Source organism: Silene latifolia, chromosome Y (assembly GCF_048544455.1).
Source record: "Silene latifolia isolate original U9 population chromosome Y, ASM4854445v1, whole genome shotgun sequence".
NCBI classification, from domain to species: domain Eukaryota; kingdom Viridiplantae; phylum Streptophyta; class Magnoliopsida; order Caryophyllales; family Caryophyllaceae; genus Silene; species Silene latifolia.
This window is the reverse complement of record NC_133538.1, coordinates 127,953,660-127,975,964: the sequence shown is the minus strand read 5'-3', so window position 1 is coordinate 127,975,964 and position 22,305 is coordinate 127,953,660. Positions and strand designations below refer to the sequence as shown.

At 38.2% G+C, this 22,305-nt stretch overlaps 1 protein-coding gene and 1 long non-coding RNA gene across 3 annotated transcripts; one reads left to right on the top strand and one right to left on the bottom strand.

Moving 5' to 3' along the window:
- Positions 1-6,892: 6,892 nt before the first annotated feature.
- Positions 6,893-10,408, top strand: LOC141628890 (uncharacterized). The gene is made up of 8 exons (XM_074441976.1): positions 6,893-7,617; positions 7,717-8,008; positions 8,060-8,672; positions 8,727-8,911; positions 9,011-9,205; positions 9,307-9,375; positions 9,499-9,690; positions 10,283-10,408. Exons 1-8 carry the CDS (start codon positions 6,893-6,895, stop codon positions 10,406-10,408), a joined length of 2,397 nt encoding a protein of 798 aa, XP_074298077.1.
- A 1,532-nt stretch (positions 10,409-11,940) lies between these two features.
- LOC141627485 (uncharacterized) lies at positions 11,941-20,981 on the bottom strand. Of its 2 annotated transcripts, XR_012537043.1 has the most exons (4): positions 20,844-20,981; positions 20,263-20,335; positions 19,566-19,626; positions 11,941-12,334 (listed from the first exon to the last, which is right to left on the bottom strand). It is a non-coding gene; the product is annotated as an uncharacterized LOC141627485 (long non-coding RNA). The 2 variants fall into 2 exon arrangements; XR_012537042.1 differs by lacking the exon at positions 19,566-19,626.
- Between the last annotated feature and the right edge of the window lie 1,324 nt (positions 20,982-22,305).

The window sequence follows — 22,305 nt, the reverse complement described above, 5'->3', positions numbered from 1 at the left end:
ATTATATTTTATAAAATTAGGACCCCAATGGGATGTCCCCCCCTTCCGTACCTCTCGCATTTTTTTGATTTTATACAGATTAATATACCGAAAAGTCTTTTCCTCTTTTTTTTCTATTTAATTTCTATTGGAAAGACTATAAATTTAAAACTTGCTTTGGTCTAATCCGAAATGATTCTATCATTTCTTTAGGTACGATTCAATATAGATGAATAGAGAGCATATATAGGCTTCTTTCCTTTATGCAGTTTTTAATACTCAAAGGATCGATTCTTTGTTTTTCGTATTCTTCTCTGAATGAAAATAGAATATTATTTTTTATATTATTATAATTTATAATCCGGATTTCATTTTTCTTGATTTATTTCTAATTTTTTTTAGGTTTTCTTGGGGCAGACCCCTAAAATAACATAACTAAAAAAATATCTATTCATTATAGCAATAATGAAAATTTTCATAATGCATTTTTTTCAATTACTAGCCCTCATTTCTCATTATAATTTAATTTATATATTAGTTAGCAGATATAATAATGATTTCAATTTAAATAGAATTATATAATAGAATAAAATTGTTCTAGATAAAAAATAAAAAATCTATAGAAATATAAATAAACTCGATTTTATATTTCCTTTTTTTTATTTATATAATTTATATCATAAAATAATAAAAATGAATAAGCTTAAACTAAGATATAGTTTTTATGTATGTCGAATTTCTATGAGCCCGCTTAGCTCAGAGGTTAGAGCATCGCATTTGTTATGCGAAGGTCATCAGTTCGATTCCGATAGTCGGCTTTTTCTTATTTTTTTTTTCTTTATCAAAGAACAAATAATAATGGTGCCCTTTCGTCAAAAGGTAATTGATCTATTATGTGGTTATGGTAGAAATTCCCAATTATAAAGAAAAGGAAAGGCAAAGGGTTGAGCCTTGGCATAACAAATAATGAAAAAGACTCTTTTATTTACTTATACTTACATAGATTAATACAAAATATAGAATATATAAATGGATTTGTATATCATATATATATAATACATCTTATCTTATTATTCATTGTAATATAATACTTCAGGAGATTTCTTTTCATTTATCATTTAGTTTTAATTTAGATTTTTTTGTAAAATGAAATATATAAAATTAATTTAATAATAAATAAATAAAGAAACGAGTCTTTATGTCGCGTTACTGAGGACCTCGTTTCAAAAAAATACGACGTTTAGGGGCTTTGCCTGGACTAACAAATAAAAGGCCTAGAACCGAAGTGATCTTAGAGCCCAATCACGTTATGGGAAAAAATATCAATATCGTATTCGTCTAGAAGGAAAAAAAAATTGCGTTTTCATTACGGTATTACAGAACGACAATTACTTAAATACGTTCGTATCGCAAGAAAAGCCAAAGGGTGAACAGGGCACGTTTTACTACAATTACTTGAAATGAGTTTGGATAACATCCTTTTTCGATTGGGCATGGCTCCGACTATTCCTGGAGCCCGCCAATTAGTTAATCATCGACATATTTTAGTTAATGGCCGTATAGTCGATATACCGAGTTATCGTTGCAAACCCCAAGATACTATTACGGCAAAGGAGGCGCTTATGCAAAATACATGAAAGACATCCTTACAAAGAAGAAATACATTGGTCAAATGAAAACAATTGCTTTTGCTGATGCTTCTTGTGCTATCCTAGAAGGTACTTCACCACCAAAACTAGAAGATCCTAGGAGTTTCTCTATCCCTTGCATAATTGGGGATACAAGCTTTGTAAGGGCACTTTGTGACCTTTGAGCAATTGTAAGCGTGATGCCTTACTTTGTTTGTGCAAAGCTTGGAATGGGAGAGTTAAAATGCACAAGTATTACGCTTCAAATGGCGGATCGCTGTACAAAGAAAACCCTAGGAGTCTTAGAAGATGTACAGATGAGGGTGGGGAAATTCTTCATTCCCGTTGACCTTGTCATCGTAGAAATGGAGGAAGATGCTCATATCCTAATCATTTTGGGAAGACCATTCTTGCATACCGCCGGAGCAGTAATAGATGTGAAGAATGGAATGCTCGCCTTGGAAGTAGGTGATGAAAGAATAACCTTCAACCTAATCAATGTGATGAAAGCCCCCAATCTCAAGGAACCATGTTTTATGGTTAACCATGCTCCAAATAAGAAGAGTGATAAAGTTGAGACTCCTCCTTGTCCTCCTCCAAAAGATGAGCCTCCTATCGAGAAGAGCAAGGTAGAGCCAACAATTTGGAAGTAAGAGGTCGATGAAATAGAGATTGCTATTTATTGGGAGCTAGGAATATTTGACAGGCTTCAGAAAGAGAATGTGACCTTGGATGTTCCGGGTTGTAGTGAAAAAGAAATGGATCTTGAAGGCCCAAATGAATCTATGAAAGATATGAATGCTATTGCTAGCAATGGAATCAAGAATATGAATGGTGAAACCGAAGATGTCAATGGTCTTTGGCATGACCTGTTTGAAGGGATATTCAATCCCGATGTTGGAAATGCAATGACATTCGATTATGATAATGGCTATGTTGATCCCAATGCAAGTGCTTATGAAATAGAATTTCTACCTATTGATGATGATCAACCCAAGTCTTCTTGGGTTTATTCAACAAATGTGAACAAGCTTTTAATTACTTCCATGGGACGTTGAGCAACATCAACAACGTCCTCAATTTGCCCCCCTTGACAAGCAAAAAGGAGAGGAGTTTGGTGGAGTCCTCCCTAAACCACCAATTGTACATATTCTAACCCTCTAACTTTGCATTTCATTAAGTTTTGTTTCATTACATTTAGTTTATTTGCATGATTAGTGAAACTTTACATGAGAGAAGGTAAGGGAGGGTTTGCTAATTGTGTTTTGAGTGTGTAGATGGAGAAGAAATTAGTGTGGGGATGCTTGATCACTTGCATTTCCATTTCCCCACACTTCATGAAGATATTCAAACATTGGAAAAAATATCCGAGCTTCTCAAAGGCAAGTAGGGCGGGTTATATGTAGACAAACAAGCAAAGGGTGATGCTGCTCAGAAACCCGCCCAAGCAGAGGATGGAAACGGGCGAGCATGAGCTCAACTAGTCCGAGCAGGTGAGGAACCTGGGTTAACAGAAGCTCAACCTGGGTGGTCTGGCAGTGCAAATACAGAGACTACCCAGGAAACCGCGCGAGTAGAGGCCAATCCGGGCGAGCTCCTTAGTCCCCACGCGCATAACCACGGATTTCGTTCCTTTCCAATTCATTTCTTCCCCAATTTCAAAACACAATACCTCTTTCTGAAACAAATCCAACCATCTCCTATAACACAAATCGAGTCCAACAATCGAGTCCACTACACATACCGTGTATTAATGACGCTTTTTCAATCGTTTTTCGACGCTTTGAAGCGTCAATTTTTTGTTTCTCGACGCTTTAAGAAAGCGTCAATTTTTGGGCCGTCATTATTTTTTGACGCTTTTTTTGTCAGCAAATATGACGCTTTTAAGCGTCTTTATGGACTATTGACGCTTTTAGTTGTCAATAAATTTGACGCTTTTAAGCGTCTTCAATGACTGTCGACGCTTTTTGGGTCACCAAGTTTGACGCTTTTTATCGTCTTCATTGACTATTGAAGCTTTTTTTGGTGGAAAGTTACTGACGCTTTTATTTGTCAACAACTTTGACGCTTTGAAGCGTATTCATTGACTATTAACGCTTTTATTTGTCAGAAAATTTGACGCTTTTAAGCGTATTCATTGACTATTGACGCTTTTATTTGTCAACAAATTTGACACTTTTAAGCGTCTTAAGCGACTATTGATGCTTTTATGTGTCACTCGATAAGACATAATTAGGCGTCAACTATTTATATATTGACATTTCTTATTGTCACGGTATAATTTCGGCTATTAGATTTTGAAGAATTTGATTTCTTGATAAAATCGTAGAGATTAATTAAATAGACCTATAAGTAGTAGTACTACTAGCTATTAATAAATCATGAAAAAACACAATGCAATATATAATGAAGTAGTACTTACACTACCACAAACCCTGAATTTTATGACGCCTAATTTCTCAATAATACGGAGTACAGTAAGCTCCTAATATTACAAAATATCATACAAATATAATGTGCTTTCCATATGTTCATTGACATATTAGCTCTACTTAACCTGAGCTAGTAAAGCAAAATACTACAAAACTGTATCTTCTATACTGCAAAACGTTATCCTAAGAAATCCCAAATGGTGTGTAAAATCAGATGCTTCATAGATTGAAGATGAAGGATGCTTCAATCATGTGGATTGCGTCGTGACCAGATCTGGCGAATCTAAGACCTATATAAAAGACAAACAAAGTAGAAGTACCATTTATATGAGTAAACTAAACGACAACACTTGTAAAAGATATAAGGCCACAAACTCCAACAGAATATAGATTATAAAATATATACCATAAATCTAGTAATATTGAACACCAATGTGGGAGCGATAGGTAAAATCAGAATCAGGCGAGTCTTAGTATCCAATACATACAAGATATACTCACAACAAAACAAACAAGTTCACTTACTTCAGTATCTCATTAAAACAGTAAGGAAATTTATTAGAAAGCTCATTTCTCTTGTTAAAAGATAAAGAGGAAGTAAAATAGTGAAAATTCCTGTATATTTGCCATGGTTAAGAAAGTTTTTACATATAAGTTATGTCATGTTTTGAAACTCATAATGCAAGAGACTGTCAGATAGCTACACATACCATTTGGATAACTCTCTACGGCTCAAGAAAGGTGCATAGTTAATCCAGGCATAAACTCAGCCAACTTAACCTAGGAAACATTCAAACATATATTTTGGATGTTAACTAGCTGTCTAAATATATCTTGAACTTCCACAATACTATATCATATCATATAAAAATAAGACTTCCTAACATAGGTTTGATATTAAGATCCCTCTCATAATTTTTAGTTTTGTGACCTATATTTCTTAAGAAACACAATATAAAAGTAAGTTCGTACTTAAATAATACTAAAAAATGACACTTTTTCTACAGACCAAAGGCAAGGAATGATAAGTGTTCCAAATTATAACTAACACACAACCATCAAACTATCATTGAGAGTATAATGAGTCTATGTTCTATAAATTTCAGTTAGGCAAAATTAGATGAATGTTTTGTTGAACAACCAACATATGAAAGTTAGATCAAATAATAAGTAATTCGAGGATAATATATAATTCATACAAAAAAGATGAAGAGAATATGGAGAGAGAAAGCTCTGAAAACTAGGGTATCGTCTTTGAAATTTGAGCGCAGCCATGGCAGTTCTTCACCAATCTGCTTCGAAAAATTTACAAAAATCTAAAAATACTCATGTCGCTAGCTCATCTTCAACAACTAAACAAAATAATAAGAAAGGTCCTTCTTCAGCTGATGCTACGTAAGAGAGAAATGTGAATGATATTACTGGTATAACTCCTTATGACTTGGAAACGCTGGAAATTGATGACAATGATGAAGGATGGCGTATTCAAAGGAAAAAGAAAGCAACTTTGGCACCAATTGAGGAGGAGCCGGGGGATTTGATGCATATTTTGGCAGAGGACGTTCAGGAGGAACTGGCTTACTGGAAATCCTCTGTCTACTGCTTCATTCTTGGGGCTAACCCACCCTGGGATGTAGTGGAAGGCTTCATAAGACACATATGGCAAACAATCCTATTGATAAGGTATCGTTCTTACCTGATGGGATTTTTCTGGTGCGTTTTAAGAATGCTGCTGATAAAGAGGTAATTCTTAAGCAAGGACATTTTTTGTTTGATAATAAGCCTTTCATTGTGCAAAGTTGGCATGAAAATGTTGTCCTCACAAAGGAGAATGTGATGAATGTTCCATTCTGGGTTAAACTGTTAGACTTACCTCTGAAATTCTGGGGTAAAAGCTTGCCTAAAATTGCTGGATTATTGGGAAAATTTCTTCGCTGTGACGCGGCTACTGAGGATAAGACCAGATTAGGATTTCCTAGGGTCTTACTTGAAGTTCCCTTTGGTAAACCTTTGCCTGGGTATGTGAAATTCCTGGATGAGGATGGTCATATTGTGAAGGTTTTAGTTGAATGTGAGTGGAAACCCGTAGCTTGCACTATTTGTCGGGGCACTAGGCATGAAAGTGCTCAGTGCAGGAAGCCTGGAACAAAGAAGTCCAAACCTCAACCACCATCTAAACAATGGGTTGCCAAAAAACCTGCTATGCCTATCCCTGTTGCCCCTAACCCATCTCCAGTGGTTGTGGTACCTACCCCTGTTAAGCCAGTTGAGACTCCAGTGGCCAATTCTACCTCTGATGAAACTAACAAAACACCAGAGGAAGTGCAACATCGTCTTCAGGTCACTTGGAATAAAAATGGCTCTTACAAACAGGTGAATACTCCTGCTAGACCTGGTGTTACTTTGAGTAGGCAAGAAATCATTAGAGCAGGCAAAAGTACTGCCAATTTCAGCCAGAATACATTTGTGGATGCATTGAATAATGCTACTCCTAAGGTTGGAATTGGCACAAAAGATAGTGTGTTACTCCCCTCTGGGAGTAATGCATAGCTTTGGTTTCTGGAATGTTAGGGGGCTCAACAGTCTAACCAAACAAAAGCAAGTGAAATGGTTTCTTCATAATAATCAGGTTGGATTGTTTGGTCTGCTTGAGACAAAGGTAAAACCTTTGTGTCTAAATGCTGTTAGATCAAATATGTGTGATGGTTGGTCTATTTCTACTAATACTTCTTGTCACCCTGAAGGAAGAGTCTGGGTTTTGTGGAATCCGCTTATTTTTCATGTTAGTTTTCTTAACAACTTGTTCATATGCAAGTTACTGAATTTAGTTCTCATTTTGTTTTCAATTGCTCTATGATATATGCTTTTAATGATATTGTGGAAAGAAAATCCCTCTGGTCTATACTCTGTACCCTCTCTGATAGCATTAATATTCCCTGGATCTTGTGTGGAGATTTCAATTGTGTTTTAAGCCCCACTGAGAGGTTAGGGGGGATGACTACTATGGAAGAAATGGAAGATTTCCAGTCTTGTGTGGATTACTGTCATCTCATGGATAGTCCTGCAACTGGTTCCTTTCACACTTGGAACAACAAGCAAGAATTATCCACTAGAGTTTATTCAAGACTGGATAGAGTGCTTGTCAACCAGAAATGGCTGGTTGATAGGGTGGATTCTTATGCTCATTTTCATGATGAAGGTTATTTTGATCACTCACCATGTATCATTCAAGACTCTCAACATGCTTTTGTGGCTAGGAAAAGTTTTAAATATTTCAGCATGTGGAGCCAAGTTGATGAATTCCTACCTTGTGTGCAACACCATTGGTCTACTCATTTGCAAGGTACCAAAATGTATGTACTTGTGAAGAAATTGAAGAGCGTTAAGCAGCCACTGAAGCAATTGAATAGTCAATTGTTTACTGATATTGAGAATAATGCTGCTCATGCCTGGAAGGTTATGGATGCTATTCAGTCTGATTTGAAGCTCAACCCATTGGATGCTACTCTTATTGAACAAGAACGAACAGCTACCAAAACTTATAGAGACCTGCAAGCTGCTTGTGATAGCTTTCTACTGCAATAATCTTAAGTAACCTGGGTTAATAATGGAGATGATAACACCAAATATTTTCACAGTGTGATTAGAGGAAGGTGCTCTAAGAATATAATTTTTAGATTTGCTGATGTGGATGGTAACATTCACACTGAGGGTGATCAGATTCAGAATGCCTTTCTTAATTACTATACTCAGTTACTCGGGACTTCTACTGTCACTTCTTCTGTCTGTACTTCTGTTGTGCAGCAGGGTAAGGTTTGCACCCTGGATCACTGGAATATTTTACTTCAGCCTGTCACTCCAAAAGAAGTCAAGCATGCAATATTCTCTATTCCTTGGCATAAAGCCCCAGGTCCTGATGGGTTCTCAAGTTCTTTTTATAAAGATGCCTGGGTCATTGTTGGGGATGAGGTATGCCAAGCTGTCTTGGATTTTTTTCAAACTGGGAAATTGTTGCAACAGGTTAACCATACCTTTATTTCCCTGCTCCCCAAATGTGAATTACCTTTGAATGTGACACACTTTAGGCCTATCTCGTTCTGCAATGTGATATATAAAGCCATTTCCAAGATCTTATGCACCAGACTGGCCACCATCTTACCTGATATTATCAGTATTAACCAAGGTGGTTTTATTCAAAAGAGGAATATCATTGAAAACATACTCATCTGTCAAGACATTGTAAGATTATATAATAGGAAAACTGTGTCCCCTCGTTGTCTTATGAAAATTGACCTAAAAAAGGCCTATGATTCTGTCAATTGGGATTTCATTGAACAAATGTTGAATGCCTTGAATTTCCCTCCTAGATTTATTAATCTGGTTATGGTATGTGTGAGAACTGCTTCTTACTCACTGGTTCTCAATGGTGTTAACTTTGGTTACTTTAAAGGAGCTAAAGGGTTGAGGAAGGGGGACCCCATTTCCCCTCTCCTTTTCACCATCACCATGGAGTACCTTACCAGGGTTCTTTCTCATGTAACCAGTATTCTGCCTTTTAGATACCATCCTCTTTGTGGTCATCTCAAGCTCTCTCACATGATGTTTGCTGATGACCTACTTATGTTTTCTAAAAGTAATATTTGATCCATTATGATCTTGCTTAGGGCCTTTGCCACCTTTTCTGCAGCCACTGGTTTGCAAATGAATTCAATGAAGTCCAATATTTACTTTAATGGGGTTCATCAATCAGTTAGAGCTGATATTCTGCAAGTTTCTGGTTTCACTGAGGGTACTCTCCCATTTAAGTACTTGGGTGTGCCAATCACCTCTGGAAGGCTCTCTGTCAATCATTGCTCAGTCCTAATTGATTTTGTTACTGCTAGAATTAGGGAGTTTGATGCCAAGAAGTTATCCTATTCTGGCAGATTAATCGTTGTTAATTCTGTGCTTACTTCTCTTTATGGTTACTAGGCTACTACTTTTGTGCTACCTAAAGGAGTTCTGAGAAGAATTGATGCTATGTCTAGGAACTACCTTTGGGATGGAAATACTGAGTATATAAGATCTCCTATGGTCAGTTGGGAGAAAGTTTGCACCCCTAGAGTTGAGGGTGGATTAGGGATCAGAGATAGTATCACTTGGAATTATGCTGCTATTGGCAAACTGGTTTGGTGGTTATATGCCAAACCAGACAGCCTTTGGGTCAAGTGGGTACATCATATCTATATGAAAGGTACGAGCTGGCCTCTGGTTATGTGTCTGGTCAGTGGTCTGCTGCTCCTGCAGGATACTCCATTTCTAGTGGTTACCACTGGCTTCGACTGAAATATCCTCCTGTAATTTGGCACAGGCCAATGTGGAACTCTTAGTGCATCCCAAAGCACAATTTCATAAACTGGTTGATAGCTAGGTAAGCCTTACATCTTAAGGATAAGCTCTACCATTTGGGCATTATACAGGATGATTTGTGCTTGTTATGTGGAGCTGCTGTTGAAACTCATGCCCACCTCTTTCAGCAATGCCACTATACTTGTCTTTTATTGCAGAATTTAAAGACTAAATTGAACTTGACTCTACCAACTGCCAATCTGTTAGTTTGGATTTACAGAAAACCATGGTCAAGTGTAAAGAAGAAGGTTGCACTAGCCTGGGTGCAAGCCCTTTTCTACGAAGTTTGGATCCAAAGAAATAGGTTGAGGATTGAAGGAAGTCTTATGCATCCTAAACATGTCATGGATAAGCTTGGTGCCCTGATGAAATTTAGATCCTTTTCTTGGCAAAAATGTAAACTTAGTTTGAATAAGGAGACTTGGCTCAATTCGATCAACAATGGTTGAATGTCCTTGTTTCCCAAAATTGTACCATTGTGGTAGTTTGTAATTGTTTGTTTCATTCTTAATGAGAAGCTTACCTTTTACCCAAAAAAAAAATAAGTAATTGGAGTGATGGATTCTGAAAGTTTGGCACACAACAAATTACTTAAATTTTAAGTAACTAAAAAACATCCTAGAATCATGCAGTGCCTTTCAAATAGAGGGTCCCTTATGAGACCGTTATATGGAGTTAGTTTGGAAACAGATTCAAATCATACCATTTACCCATCTACATTAGCTCTCCTCTGGACTTGCTGTAATATGATCAATTTGACAAAGTAGCTTTATTCAACTTCTGATTCCTTTCCGTCCATCAAATTCCCGACTTAACCCCATGTGAACCACTTATACTTTACTTACATTGTTTCAGTATTATATTTTGAAAGCGAAAAAACAATGTGTAAGGGGAGGTAGTACACTATTCGCAAATCTTAGATCAAAGTCAGTACCTGGAAACTTCGGTTGCATCTGTAACATCAGTCAGTATAGAAGCTGATCTTGAAGAAGCCAACACCGCTACCAACACAAAGACCAAAGAAGACATTACAAAGAACAACAACAGAGGCATTAACAACAACAACAGAGCAAAGAAAAGATCAACATCAGCAGAGACAACAACAAAGAACTATCGACAAAGAATAGGAAGTAGCAGACAACAAACAAATCAGCAGACAATAAACAACAAAAGCAATATCAACCCACTTCCACACACAAACCACCGATGTTAGCTACGTTGAGGCGGAAAATGCATATGGCTTGCCTTTGTTGTCCGAAAGCATCAAAACTATATTTCAACCCACGTGCATAAGAACTTGTTTCCTCATAACCATATAAGAAACATGTAAACCTACAACAAAAAGGTATCTGGGTAAATAACACTTTCTATTTCAATAGATCTTCAAAAATGCATTCTGAAGGAGCCTTTCTGTATGATAGAGTTCGTCAATTCTTTTATAAACTCCATCCATATTATAGTTTCCATCTGCAACAAAAAAGAACCAATATGCTAACAACGAAAACTGACCGGAGAAGAAATAACCAAAAACGCATTTTATTTAGAAACAATGTATAAAAAATTGTTCAAGGCTTACTATTCAAAATCCTCCTTATATACCAAATGAAACTACTTAAAATGCTCACACGCAAGTGTTTTAAATTGTACTAGTGATCAAGGCCAGGAATTACTAGCAAAGGAAACTATTAGAATAAGACAAAAAAACGACCTGATCATGAAATATTAAAGAAAGGATAAAAAGAGTGAATTAACTGAAACTGGAAGCTTAGTAGACATATTTTGATGCTACAACTGCTTTAGAATAAATACTCTGGAGGGCAAAAGAGAACGGGTTAGAAACTTCTTAGCATAAAATGACCATAACATAGCTAATGTAAAAGGCAACGCTCTTTAGTATGAAAAGAAAACTGAAAAACAATGTGATAACAACAAAGAGCTGCAACCCATTAACAAATATATCACTTGAGGCTCTAACTGAACACAATAAATAGTAATTACATCCATTTGCCAAATGTAATATGTAACCGTGTCCATACAAAACATTATTTTGTACTCCCTCTCTTCCAATCTTTTGCTTAATTTTTATATTCATTATTAGGGATATTGTAATTAAAGGTAAACAAATGAATGGGACGGAAGGAATACAAAATAACAGTTCCTAGAGCTTATGTTAATTTGTATCAGTTAAAATATATTGTCAGAGGTAAAGTTTAAATGACTTGTTACAACACAAGAAAGCCTTCGAAGGCATAACGCCATAACTACTTTTGTACACTTATTTTTGCCTATTTTCAAGCATGAAGTTGTAATGGAAAAGGGTTGGCGAAAAATGCGAAATATATTTAAGGCTCACCAACAGCCTGTTCAAATCTTGGTTTAGCATTACTGCAACGTATATCAACCTATAAAAATGAATGCAAGGCTTGCGACAAATGCGAAATATATTTAAGATTAGTGCAAGGAACTAACACATACACATCCAAATTCAACTTAAAACATAACAGGGGAGAAACTAAGGCAACTTAATACATTGATTAAGATAAATAGAGAGACAATTCCACAAAACATCATCAAAATAGGAGTTGTGGTTGATGGCAAATAGAAGTTACAACAACAAATACATGGGAAAATACTTACCCACTTACTGTAACACCCCCATATACCAAGGAGCCTTAACAAGACCTTCCCTAACATATAAAGGCGTTACCATCTCGGTTGCCCGAGGAAAGCAATCATCAAAAGTCGATAAAAGAACATTTATAAGTTATTACAAGTGATTAAACCAAAACTACTAATATAAAAGATATAGATCGTCATCCATATGTGAAATATCCTTGACATAACTTGTGAGAGACCCAGCCCTGTCAAAACTCCAGCTAACCTCGAAGACATCACCTGTAAGATCGACTGCTCACCACCATAAGGGATCACGGCAGACACAACGGAACAAACAAAGACACACCACACAAGGTCAGTAACTGAGGTAACATGCCAACAACCACAGACACTACACAAGTACACGACAGACACATACACAACACTTCCAATCAATCACCGTCACCGACTGTCCACTGGACCAGCCCTGCCAGTGGGGGACCGCAGCCAATACCCACCAAATTCCCGCTCATCATACCGAGTGATAACACTGTCCCATTAATGCGCACATCCCCTCCCGTGGCGGGTTCCGTGAAGGGCGAAACTAGGGCGTGAAGCCACTCCCGCAAGTGACTCCACTCAGCCAGGGACGCGCCCCGAATATCACAGACAGTTATACAACAACTATCAACAATATAAACAAACAACCGTCCCAAACACCAGCAACCAACATCACAATCAACCCAATCATACCGACGCCACAAACAACACAACAAACGACACACTAGACAACCGACAGAAACTGAGTAGGCGAACCAACCTTTAGCCAACCGCAGCTATTTCATGTTCAACCACATGACATCAACCAAGTAAGCAATACACATATACAAACAGTACAATAATCCACTATCACTACTACAACCGTAACTGAAAACGACAACGACAATGATGATGAAGATGACATACCCACGCATAGCTATCCGGCGTCAAGAACGCTACCCGACTCACGCAATCTACCCCCAAGGCATAAGCATCATCCAAGGCTCCAAAGGAAGGGATTATGGTGAATGGAATGAGGAAAGGCGACATCTAGGTTTTGAGAAGAGAGACGAAAATGATTTGCGATTCTATCAAAACACGATTATAAATCCCCGCTGTAAAGACGCTACTCGATCGAGTGACCCCTACTCGATCGAGTACTCAAGATACTCGATCGAGTATCCTCGACTAGATCGAGTACCACTCACCCAAAGCTTAACATGACACAAGACATCTCCTGTACAATATCCCAAAGACTACGACAGGCCCCTAAAGTCGGTCAACGTCAGTCAACGGGTCCATAAAAGGACAGGTATTACAGTCCTCCCCCCTTTAAAAAAACTTTGTCCCCGAAGTTCGGCTCATCCTCTCCCGAACCACACGACAAAGAACTAAAGTCAACACCACCGTTTACTCGACACAGGTCAACAAAACTATTTAGAAATATTATCCCATTACGTATGTCTATCAAACATCATCATCGTCAACCACTTAACACAATTCACACACTCAAACCTCAACAACTACTAACTTCCTTTTTGAGCTACTGAACACATATCATACACCAATACAATCAACTCGACTATCACTTATACTAGAACATCGTATTACTCAGACATGTACCAACACGATTGCGAGACTATACTTTCATTCATCACCGGTCAACAACTACCACTTACCAAAACACACAACCCGACTGATTTGTCACAAGTTCACCATGACACTTGTGTCATTATATTCAATTACCATGACCTTACAACACGTTTCCGCTAAAATCATTAAAGTTTCAAGTCATCACTTTTAAAATATCACCGAAAAAGAATATACAACCTGCTATACCATTCGACAATTGTTATAAATCCTTACTCAAATGTACTACAACCACTATGGAGCTACCAAAACATACATATGACACTATAAAACACACATATGAAACTATTGAAGCAATTATTCACATACGTAAAAATGCCACAATATATCGCAAAATTGTTATAATTACATCATTTTTCTTTTGCGACATTACTCTTCCCCTCTAAAAAGGAACTTCATCCCCGAAGTTTACCATCGAAAAACTTCCCTATCTCTCAGACCGACACAAATAGCACGACTTTGACATTAGTCACAACCATAAACAACATTAATTCACACAAATACTACCTACTAAAGGACATTACGTGATTATAACTCACACAAAAGTAACTCATTGAAATTACGTACTACATCACGGTTTTATACATTGTGACAAACTAGAAGCAACCCAATAATTATATATTATACAACCATGCTGAACAAGTGAGAATATTATAAACATAGGATTCGATTAAACCACGACAGACGGTACCCGCATGAAGATTACAAAGTGATACAAATACTACTAAAACCGCATGAAGTAATCAAAATCCCTATCCAACACATGACAGGAACAACACTTTCTTGACATTACTTAACCGCGACTTACAAGATATAGATATATATACAAATATGAACTAAAATAACATCACTCGCACACCAATTTCCTGCAACAATGTGTCTCATCGTTTTGAGGCACCTATCTGGTATAAAACTTCACTCATATCCAACCATAAGATAATATAAGACCAACGGTGAAGCTAAAACATGTTACTAAACGCCAACAACCATGACCAATATAAAAACATCCAAAAATATGAAGATTTAAATAATTTAAACATCGAATTGTGTCTGTAACAGTGACACTCGATCGAGTTGGTCAAACACTCGATTGAGTTGGCTCTACTCGATCGAGTCTCTTAGGTACTCGATCGAGTAGCCCGAGATCAGAATACCCCTCCAATTGCCACACCTGCAGCTACTCGATCGAGTTGCCACAAGTCAAAAATTGCCCATAATTCTAAACACATGTTATATGATCACATAACCACGAGCCAGGATGCTAACCCGACCCACAAATCCTGTAAAATAAGTCCAGAAATACGCAAGTACGGCCTTATGGCCACCGATACAAACAAAATTCAAAAATGTATCAACCAAACAAAGTAATATCCATTATCAACTACAAATATAAAAGAAAGAAATGGAGTATCATCACTCCTCCTATTGCTGCTGCTCATCCATCACTGCATCCTCACCACCACCTCCACCCGAAGTTCCTGCTCCTGACGCACCAAGACCCGCATCACCTCCAGCTCCAGCATCCGCTCCCGTGTGCCAAGGAGTCAAACAACCATAGGGGCACGACTGCGGCTCTCTCCAGGTAGACATATTCACACCATAAGAGTGGAAGACCCCACTGCTGTCCCCGGCTCCTCTCTACCATACCGGCTGAGGTCCCATGGTCCTATGCCCCCGAACATAAGCTATCTCATGCAGGTTCCTGAGTGTCAGGGTAGAAGACACTCTCTCTGAAAGGTAGCTCTCACGCACCTCTGGGCTATCGAAAGAAGGGTAGCCAGGGAACTAGTACTGTGGCGGCACTGGCTATTCCGGCTGCACGGACTGAGTCTCAGCCACTCTCTCCCTCACTCAGCGTGGTCCCCTCCCCAACCTAGGTCGGTGCTCCTCAGCTCTCTCGTGCTCCCCCTTCCTCGGCTCAGGCATACCCTGTAGGATCTCCGGGTCAATGAGGTACGTCTGCACCGGTGGACGCCCCTCCTCCTTCTCATCGTCAGAATCGGCAGCTATAACTGCTGGTGGTAAAGGCTCAGTCGCAAGTAGGTGCTTAGGAGCTGGTATCCGCATCCAACTCATACCCCATACTCTCCATGCTAAGCTCCCATCCGCCAAAGTTCTCAACCATTTCTGGTCGAGGAAGTACGGACGGTCTAAGGTAGGCACTGTGGTGGTCAAAGGATTATAGGCCGATGAGGCCTTAAAGGATATCAACCGCTCTGCTAGACGTGTGGCGATGACACCACAACTCAGAAATCTAGTGTCAGACGAGGCCATCAGAGCTAGACTGGCACAAACAAAGGCAGGGGCACTAAAGGTCACTCTCCGAGACCGCTCGGGGTTAAGGTACGCCATCAACAACATCAACTCATGTGAGTTCAACTTACTCACATCCTTTTTCTCGTAAAGAAGACATGTCAAAGCACGAAGGAAAATCTTCAAAGTGATATGTTGAACATCAATAATCAGCATGTTACTTGAAGTAGGAGTTGGTTTCCCAGTAAGACAAGGCATAAGACTACTAACCCCACACTCCGATTATATGTCCCGAAGAGCTCCCTTGGCGGGTTTAGCAAGGCCAAGGTGAGAAGCAAACAAGTCCATGGTCAAGACAAAGCTGGCGTTCATGAGGCGGAAATCCACAGTTTGTTCCACTGCCTCGTAGTTAAACGAGCTCATGAACTCAAGAGTGAAAAAGGCATAGGAGTGCTTACGGAGGTGATACAACCCAGTCATCCCCAAGGTCTCGAAAATATGCGTAACGTCGGTCTCAATCCCCAAGTAAGTCAGAAGGGTTGTATCTATACAGCGGGTGGGTCTCATCTTACGACCCTGCAAAGCCACAAACCTCTTCCTTTGTGCGAAATCCACAAAGACTACAGACGGGTATTCCGGTATGGCCGGGACTACAGGGCCACTTCTCTCTCCCACTTCGGGCTCAGAAGCCCTCTCTCTCTTGCTTTGTCTGGCTCCCACGGTTGATCTCGGCATCTGTTTTCAACACATGGCTTAAACATACAACCACATATATACTTGAAAAACATGTAAAACATTCATGTATATTCATAGAAAAGGGCAACTAAGTACACACTATCACCAACAATCCAAAATTATAAGTAAAATTCTCAATTCTAGTCTTCAGACGGTCTCTACGGCAGTAAATATTTTGACATATTGAGCATGAATTAACATTACTACTACTACTTTTATAACTCAAACTTTCAAAACATCTTCATATACAAACCAATTTCACAACAACATGAGACGAATTTCAATTTGGGGCACTTTTAAGATGGAGTTTTAACGCATTTTTTTTTTGAGTGAAAATCACAAAAATCAACCCTAAACATGATATGTATGACATAGATTACTCAATTTTCCCCCTTTTACACCCAAAATACAACCAAAAATCAATTTGAAATCCCAAACCCTAGAATTTTCGTGTCATATTAACATCTAATTTAATTAAATTTTTGCATAGCCAACAACAATAATCATCAAAGCAAAACATCGAGATCATATTGCAACAATTAGAGACAAGAATTAACACATATAAATCGATTTTTCAGCAATCACCAACATCCTACATGCTTCTAATTAATTAAAACATCAAAATATGGTGAACATTCATACCTTGATCGATTAGCAAGTAGAAAGAACGAATTTAGGCAAAGAAATCACCAAGTTCAAGCACCACAATCAACAAAATCAAAGAGTTTTGAGAGAGATTAGAGGTTAGGGTTTGCGAAATAGAGGAAAGAATAAGAAGAATGAACAAAATAAAAGGGTTTATGAACCCGCAATTCCCCGGGTACTGTAGCACTTACTCGATCGAGTAAGTATGTTACTCGATCGAGTGGCCTCCACTCGATCGAGTTGGAGCTACTCGGTCGAGTTTTTGTAGGAAATTCCAACTTTCTCGACGTTATAGCTTCTTAACTAGATCAAATAAGGTCTACTCGGTCTAGTAGGCACTCATACTCGGTCAAGTAAGGCTAGATACAAGGTCGGAAATATGTATAAGATTAACTAAAGAATCCTGCAAAACAGCAACACGTATCGATTCCAAAAGTGAATTCGGATATCGGCACTAGTTAATATATTCATTCACATCGTATTACTACTACACAAATAGAACGCATCAATTTAACAAATACATTACCTCATTCAACTCGTTATCTTCATACTATAACAATTATTTTGCAACCAATAGATTACCTTTTAACTTCAACACAAATACCTCTAACATGTTTTCTTTACCTCTAACCACACCATCATGACTTCAACAAGATGATTCCTAAGCATGCATTTGTAAATTGGATATTTTAACTATTAATCACATCACTCTAGGCATTCACATATCATTCAACTTTTCATTTTCATTCTATATTTATAATTACACAACCAAGTGACCAAACTTTCAATCTTCTCATGCACACTCTTCACATTTCTAGTCTACTCATAAGCATACAATCGTGACTTCAACAATTAACTTTTAATAATATTGCTTTAACCATCCATCTAACAATTATCACACACTAGTTTGGTTACTCAACTGAATCACACTACATGCGGAAACATTAAATCATTCATCTACTACATATACTCCACTACTATCTTGATGACCATCACAACAACTTTACAACTTACTAAACATCACCATTACTACCACATACAAGACTCACAAGCTTCTATATCAATTACTAATACCATCCATTTAGAACAAACACTACTATCATCATATGCCATACACACTAGCGCATATTGCAAACGATTCACCATCTCTATTCAACCACAAGATTAGACAGTTCTCACCACATGGATGCTAGCATTAACATAACTTTATCACACACTTTTCTATCGTAACCATAGACTATATATGGCACATAATTCCCGACTCCCTACTCCCTTAAACAGTGACTGGTTTAAGCATAATGGGGCCATGATTTTGAAATGAGGGCGCCTACTCACCCAAAATCTAGCATCAGCTGGGGCTCCCAATATACATACACCAGGTTCATTTTATTAGACTCACTACATTCATTAGGTTCATTTGTTACAGGTTCAAAAATTGTCGCTCTGGTACCACTTTGTAACACCCCCATATACCAAGGATCCTTAACAAGACCTTCCCTAGCATACAACGGCGTTAACATTTAGGTTGCCCGAGGAAAGCAATCATCAAAAGTCGATAAAAGAACATTTATAAGTTATTACAAGTGATTAAACCAAAACTACTAGTACAAAATATATAACTCGTCATCCATATGTAAACTATCCTTGACATAACATGTGAAAGACCCAGCCATGTCAAGACTCCAGCTAACCTCCAAGACATCACCTGTAAGACCGACTCCTCACCATAAGAGATCACGACAGACACAACAGAACAAATAAAGACAAACCACACAAGGTCAGTAACTGAGGTAACACGCCAACAACCACAGACACTACACAAGTACATGACACACACATAAACCACACTTCCAATCAATCACCGTCAACGACTGTCCACTGGACCAGCCCTACCAGTGGGGGACTGCAGCCGTACCCACTAAATCCCGGCTCATCATACCGAGGGATGACCATATCCCATTAATGTGCACATCCCCTCCCGTGCCGGGTTCCACGGAGGGTAAAACTAGGCCGTGAAGCTACTCCCGCAAGTGACTCCACTCAGCCAGGGACGCGCCCCGAATATCACAGTCAGTTATACAACAACAATCAACAATATAAACCAACAACCTTCAAAAACACCACCAACCAACATAACAATCAATCCAATCATACCAACGCCGCAAACAACAAATCAAACGACACACTAGACAACTGGCGGAAACTGAGTAGGCAAACCTACCGTAGCCAACCGCAGCGATTCCATGTTCAACCACATGACATCAACCAAGCAAGCAATACACCTATACAAACAGTACAATAATCCATTATCACTACTACAACCCTAACTGAAAACGACAACGACAATGATGATGACGATGACATACCTATGCATAGCTATCCGGCGTCAAGATCGCTACCCGACTTACGCAATCTACCCCCAAGGCATATGCATCATCCAAGGCTCCACAGGAAGGGATTATGGGGAAGGGATTGAAGAAAGGCGACATCTACTTTTAGAGAAGAGAGGCGGAAATGATTTGCGATTCTATCAAAACACGATTATAAATCCCTGCTGTAAAGACGCTACACGATCAAGTAACTAACTCACTCGATCGAGTGACCCCTACATGATCGAGTACTTAAGCTACTCGATCGAGTAGCCTCGACTAGATCGAGTACCACTCATCCAAAGCTTAACATGACACAAGACATCTCATGTACGATATCCCAAAAATTACAACAGGCCCCTAAGGTCGGTCAACGCCAGTCAACGGGTCCCTAAAAGGACGGGTATTACACTTACCCATATTGTTCAATAGACCATAGCAAAAAAATAAATCAGATCATTTTATTTTCAATTCTAATAGTTGAACACCCAAACATTAAATTAAAATGAGTGAACAAAATATTAGAGAGAAAGAGAGTGACAAAGGAACCTTGTGATTTGTGAAGTTTGAGTTAAGCAATGTTGTAAGTTAGCCGAGCTGAGAAGGCGGATAAACGAGGCACCTATCAACGTTCCAAGCAACAAAATTAAAATTAAAATAAGACAGGCAGATAATCGTATACGACCAAATTACTACTACCCATTTCAGTTCAACATCAACTTTGTGTTGAGTACATTTAACCTCTTATAAAGTCCCTATTATAAAACGGAATAACATATTAATTATTTCATAAAGATAAAAAAAAAGAGTAAAAGGAAAAACAATTTCATAGATGAATGTTGAATATTATATAAAAAAGACAAGTCGAAGCCTAAGTCAATTGGCACACCAAGTCACAAAGAAATCCAGGGCATCATAATTGAAATTAAAAATGTATGGACCAGAATTAACAACTCCGAAAGAAGAACCCTAAAGATTGTTTTTCTTCTTGTTTGGAATAATTGAAATTCATTTTCTAAATTAATCCCACCATACAAACAATAAGAAATCCATGGCATCAAACCCTTATTGATTTTATAAATTAAAATTGTTATAAATTAATTTGTGTAAGGAAAAAGAGGACAACTTACATAATAGATGAGTAAGGGCTCCGATTTGCGGAATGATGATGAGATGAATGTTAAAATCCTAATATACTGAGGCAGATGGAAATTTTCGAGGGTAAGAAGATGGAGAGAGAAGATGTTTCATCTATTGAATATGAAGACAAAAATATTCTAGATCTAGAAAATAAAGAAAAGAAAGCAGTCCTTTTGCTGTTCAATTTTTTTTGAATTGCGCTTAATGGGCGGGTCCTCAAAATTTAATAATTTTGACGTTTCAGGTGGTTAATTTCGTGTTACTTTATCATAATGCGACCGACACTTCGCAAAAGCGTCAATGTCAAAGCGTCAAGAATGCAAGGGTTTTGTAGTAGCCCTTGAAGGATTTCCGAAGGTAATCTTTATTTCTGAAGAACATAAGAAATCCTTTGCTTCTCTTGCTAGTAAGAATATTATAGCTACCAAATTCCTATGCCATGATAAGCTAGACAAGCTTGGTATCTTGAAGGATAGAAAAACCTTATTTGAATCTAAGAGTCTAGGCACCTTCTTTGACATGCATGAAGAGACTTGTAGAGCCTTGACCCTTGAATTCCTAAGTTCATTGAAGATAGTTAGGCAAGAGGATCAAAACTTCTTGTAATTTTGCCTTGCCAATACATCCCATAGAATTGAAATTCATGCTTTTGCTAGAATATTTGGAATTGAATTGTCTTCCCGATCAACCAAGAACCCGCTCAAGTTTGATGCGAAACCTTTATGGAAAGCCGTTTCGGGAAGCGAATTTACTACTTTCAAGGCTTGTGCGGCCTTATATATTCATCACCCGGGCATTAGAATTTGGCACCGTTTCGTGGCTAATACTTTGATAGCTAGAAAAGAAGCTTGTACTTTGACAGAACTCGATATGGCCGAACCCCATCTCAATATCCAAGGGCCTTACGTATCCGACTACAACAATATTAAGTTATTGATTGACCTTAGGATGGACTTGGCATCGGATAAGGACAAGATGAACTTAATAGTCAATGGTGGTTTTGTGACCAAGCTAGCAAAGCACTTTGATCCAAATTTCAACAATGATGTCGCTTACAAGCCTATTAAGGGGGAAACTCTCATGAATATATCAATGCTTTCTCACCATTTCTATTGGGTGAATATGAATGATGACAACAAGACCGTGGAATGGTTGATGAAGGATTCTCCTTATCTTACATTGTCGCATAATGGATTCCCTCTCCTTGCAAAGCGAAGGGAAAGCTATCTTTTCTCAATTTACACCACCAATGCAACAACTCAAGAAGATGGGTCGTCTTTGCCATCAAAATCTCAAGTTCCTCCCTCAACCATGGTAATTCCTCCTAATCCTTTTCCATACAAGCCTTATGCCCATGATGATTCCAATATTGTGGAGATAAAGACTTTGTCTCCGGTTTAATGAAGCATATCCATAAATAGATGTACAACGATTGGGTTAATAGTTATTATG

Excerpts from the sequence above, each read along its gene's own strand:
- LOC141628890 (XM_074441976.1), top strand. The coding sequence starts at position 6,893 with ATGATATATGCTTTTAATGATATTGTGGAAAGAAAATCCCTCTGGTCT. Across the intron at positions 9,376-9,498 it reads TTCGACTGAAATATCCTCCT|GATGATTTGTGCTTGTTATG; the intron begins GTAATTTGGCAC and ends GGCATTATACAG. Across the intron at positions 9,691-10,282 it reads AGAAGGTTGCACTAGCCTGG|TATTATATTTTGAAAGCGAA; the intron begins GTGCAAGCCCTT and ends ACATTGTTTCAG.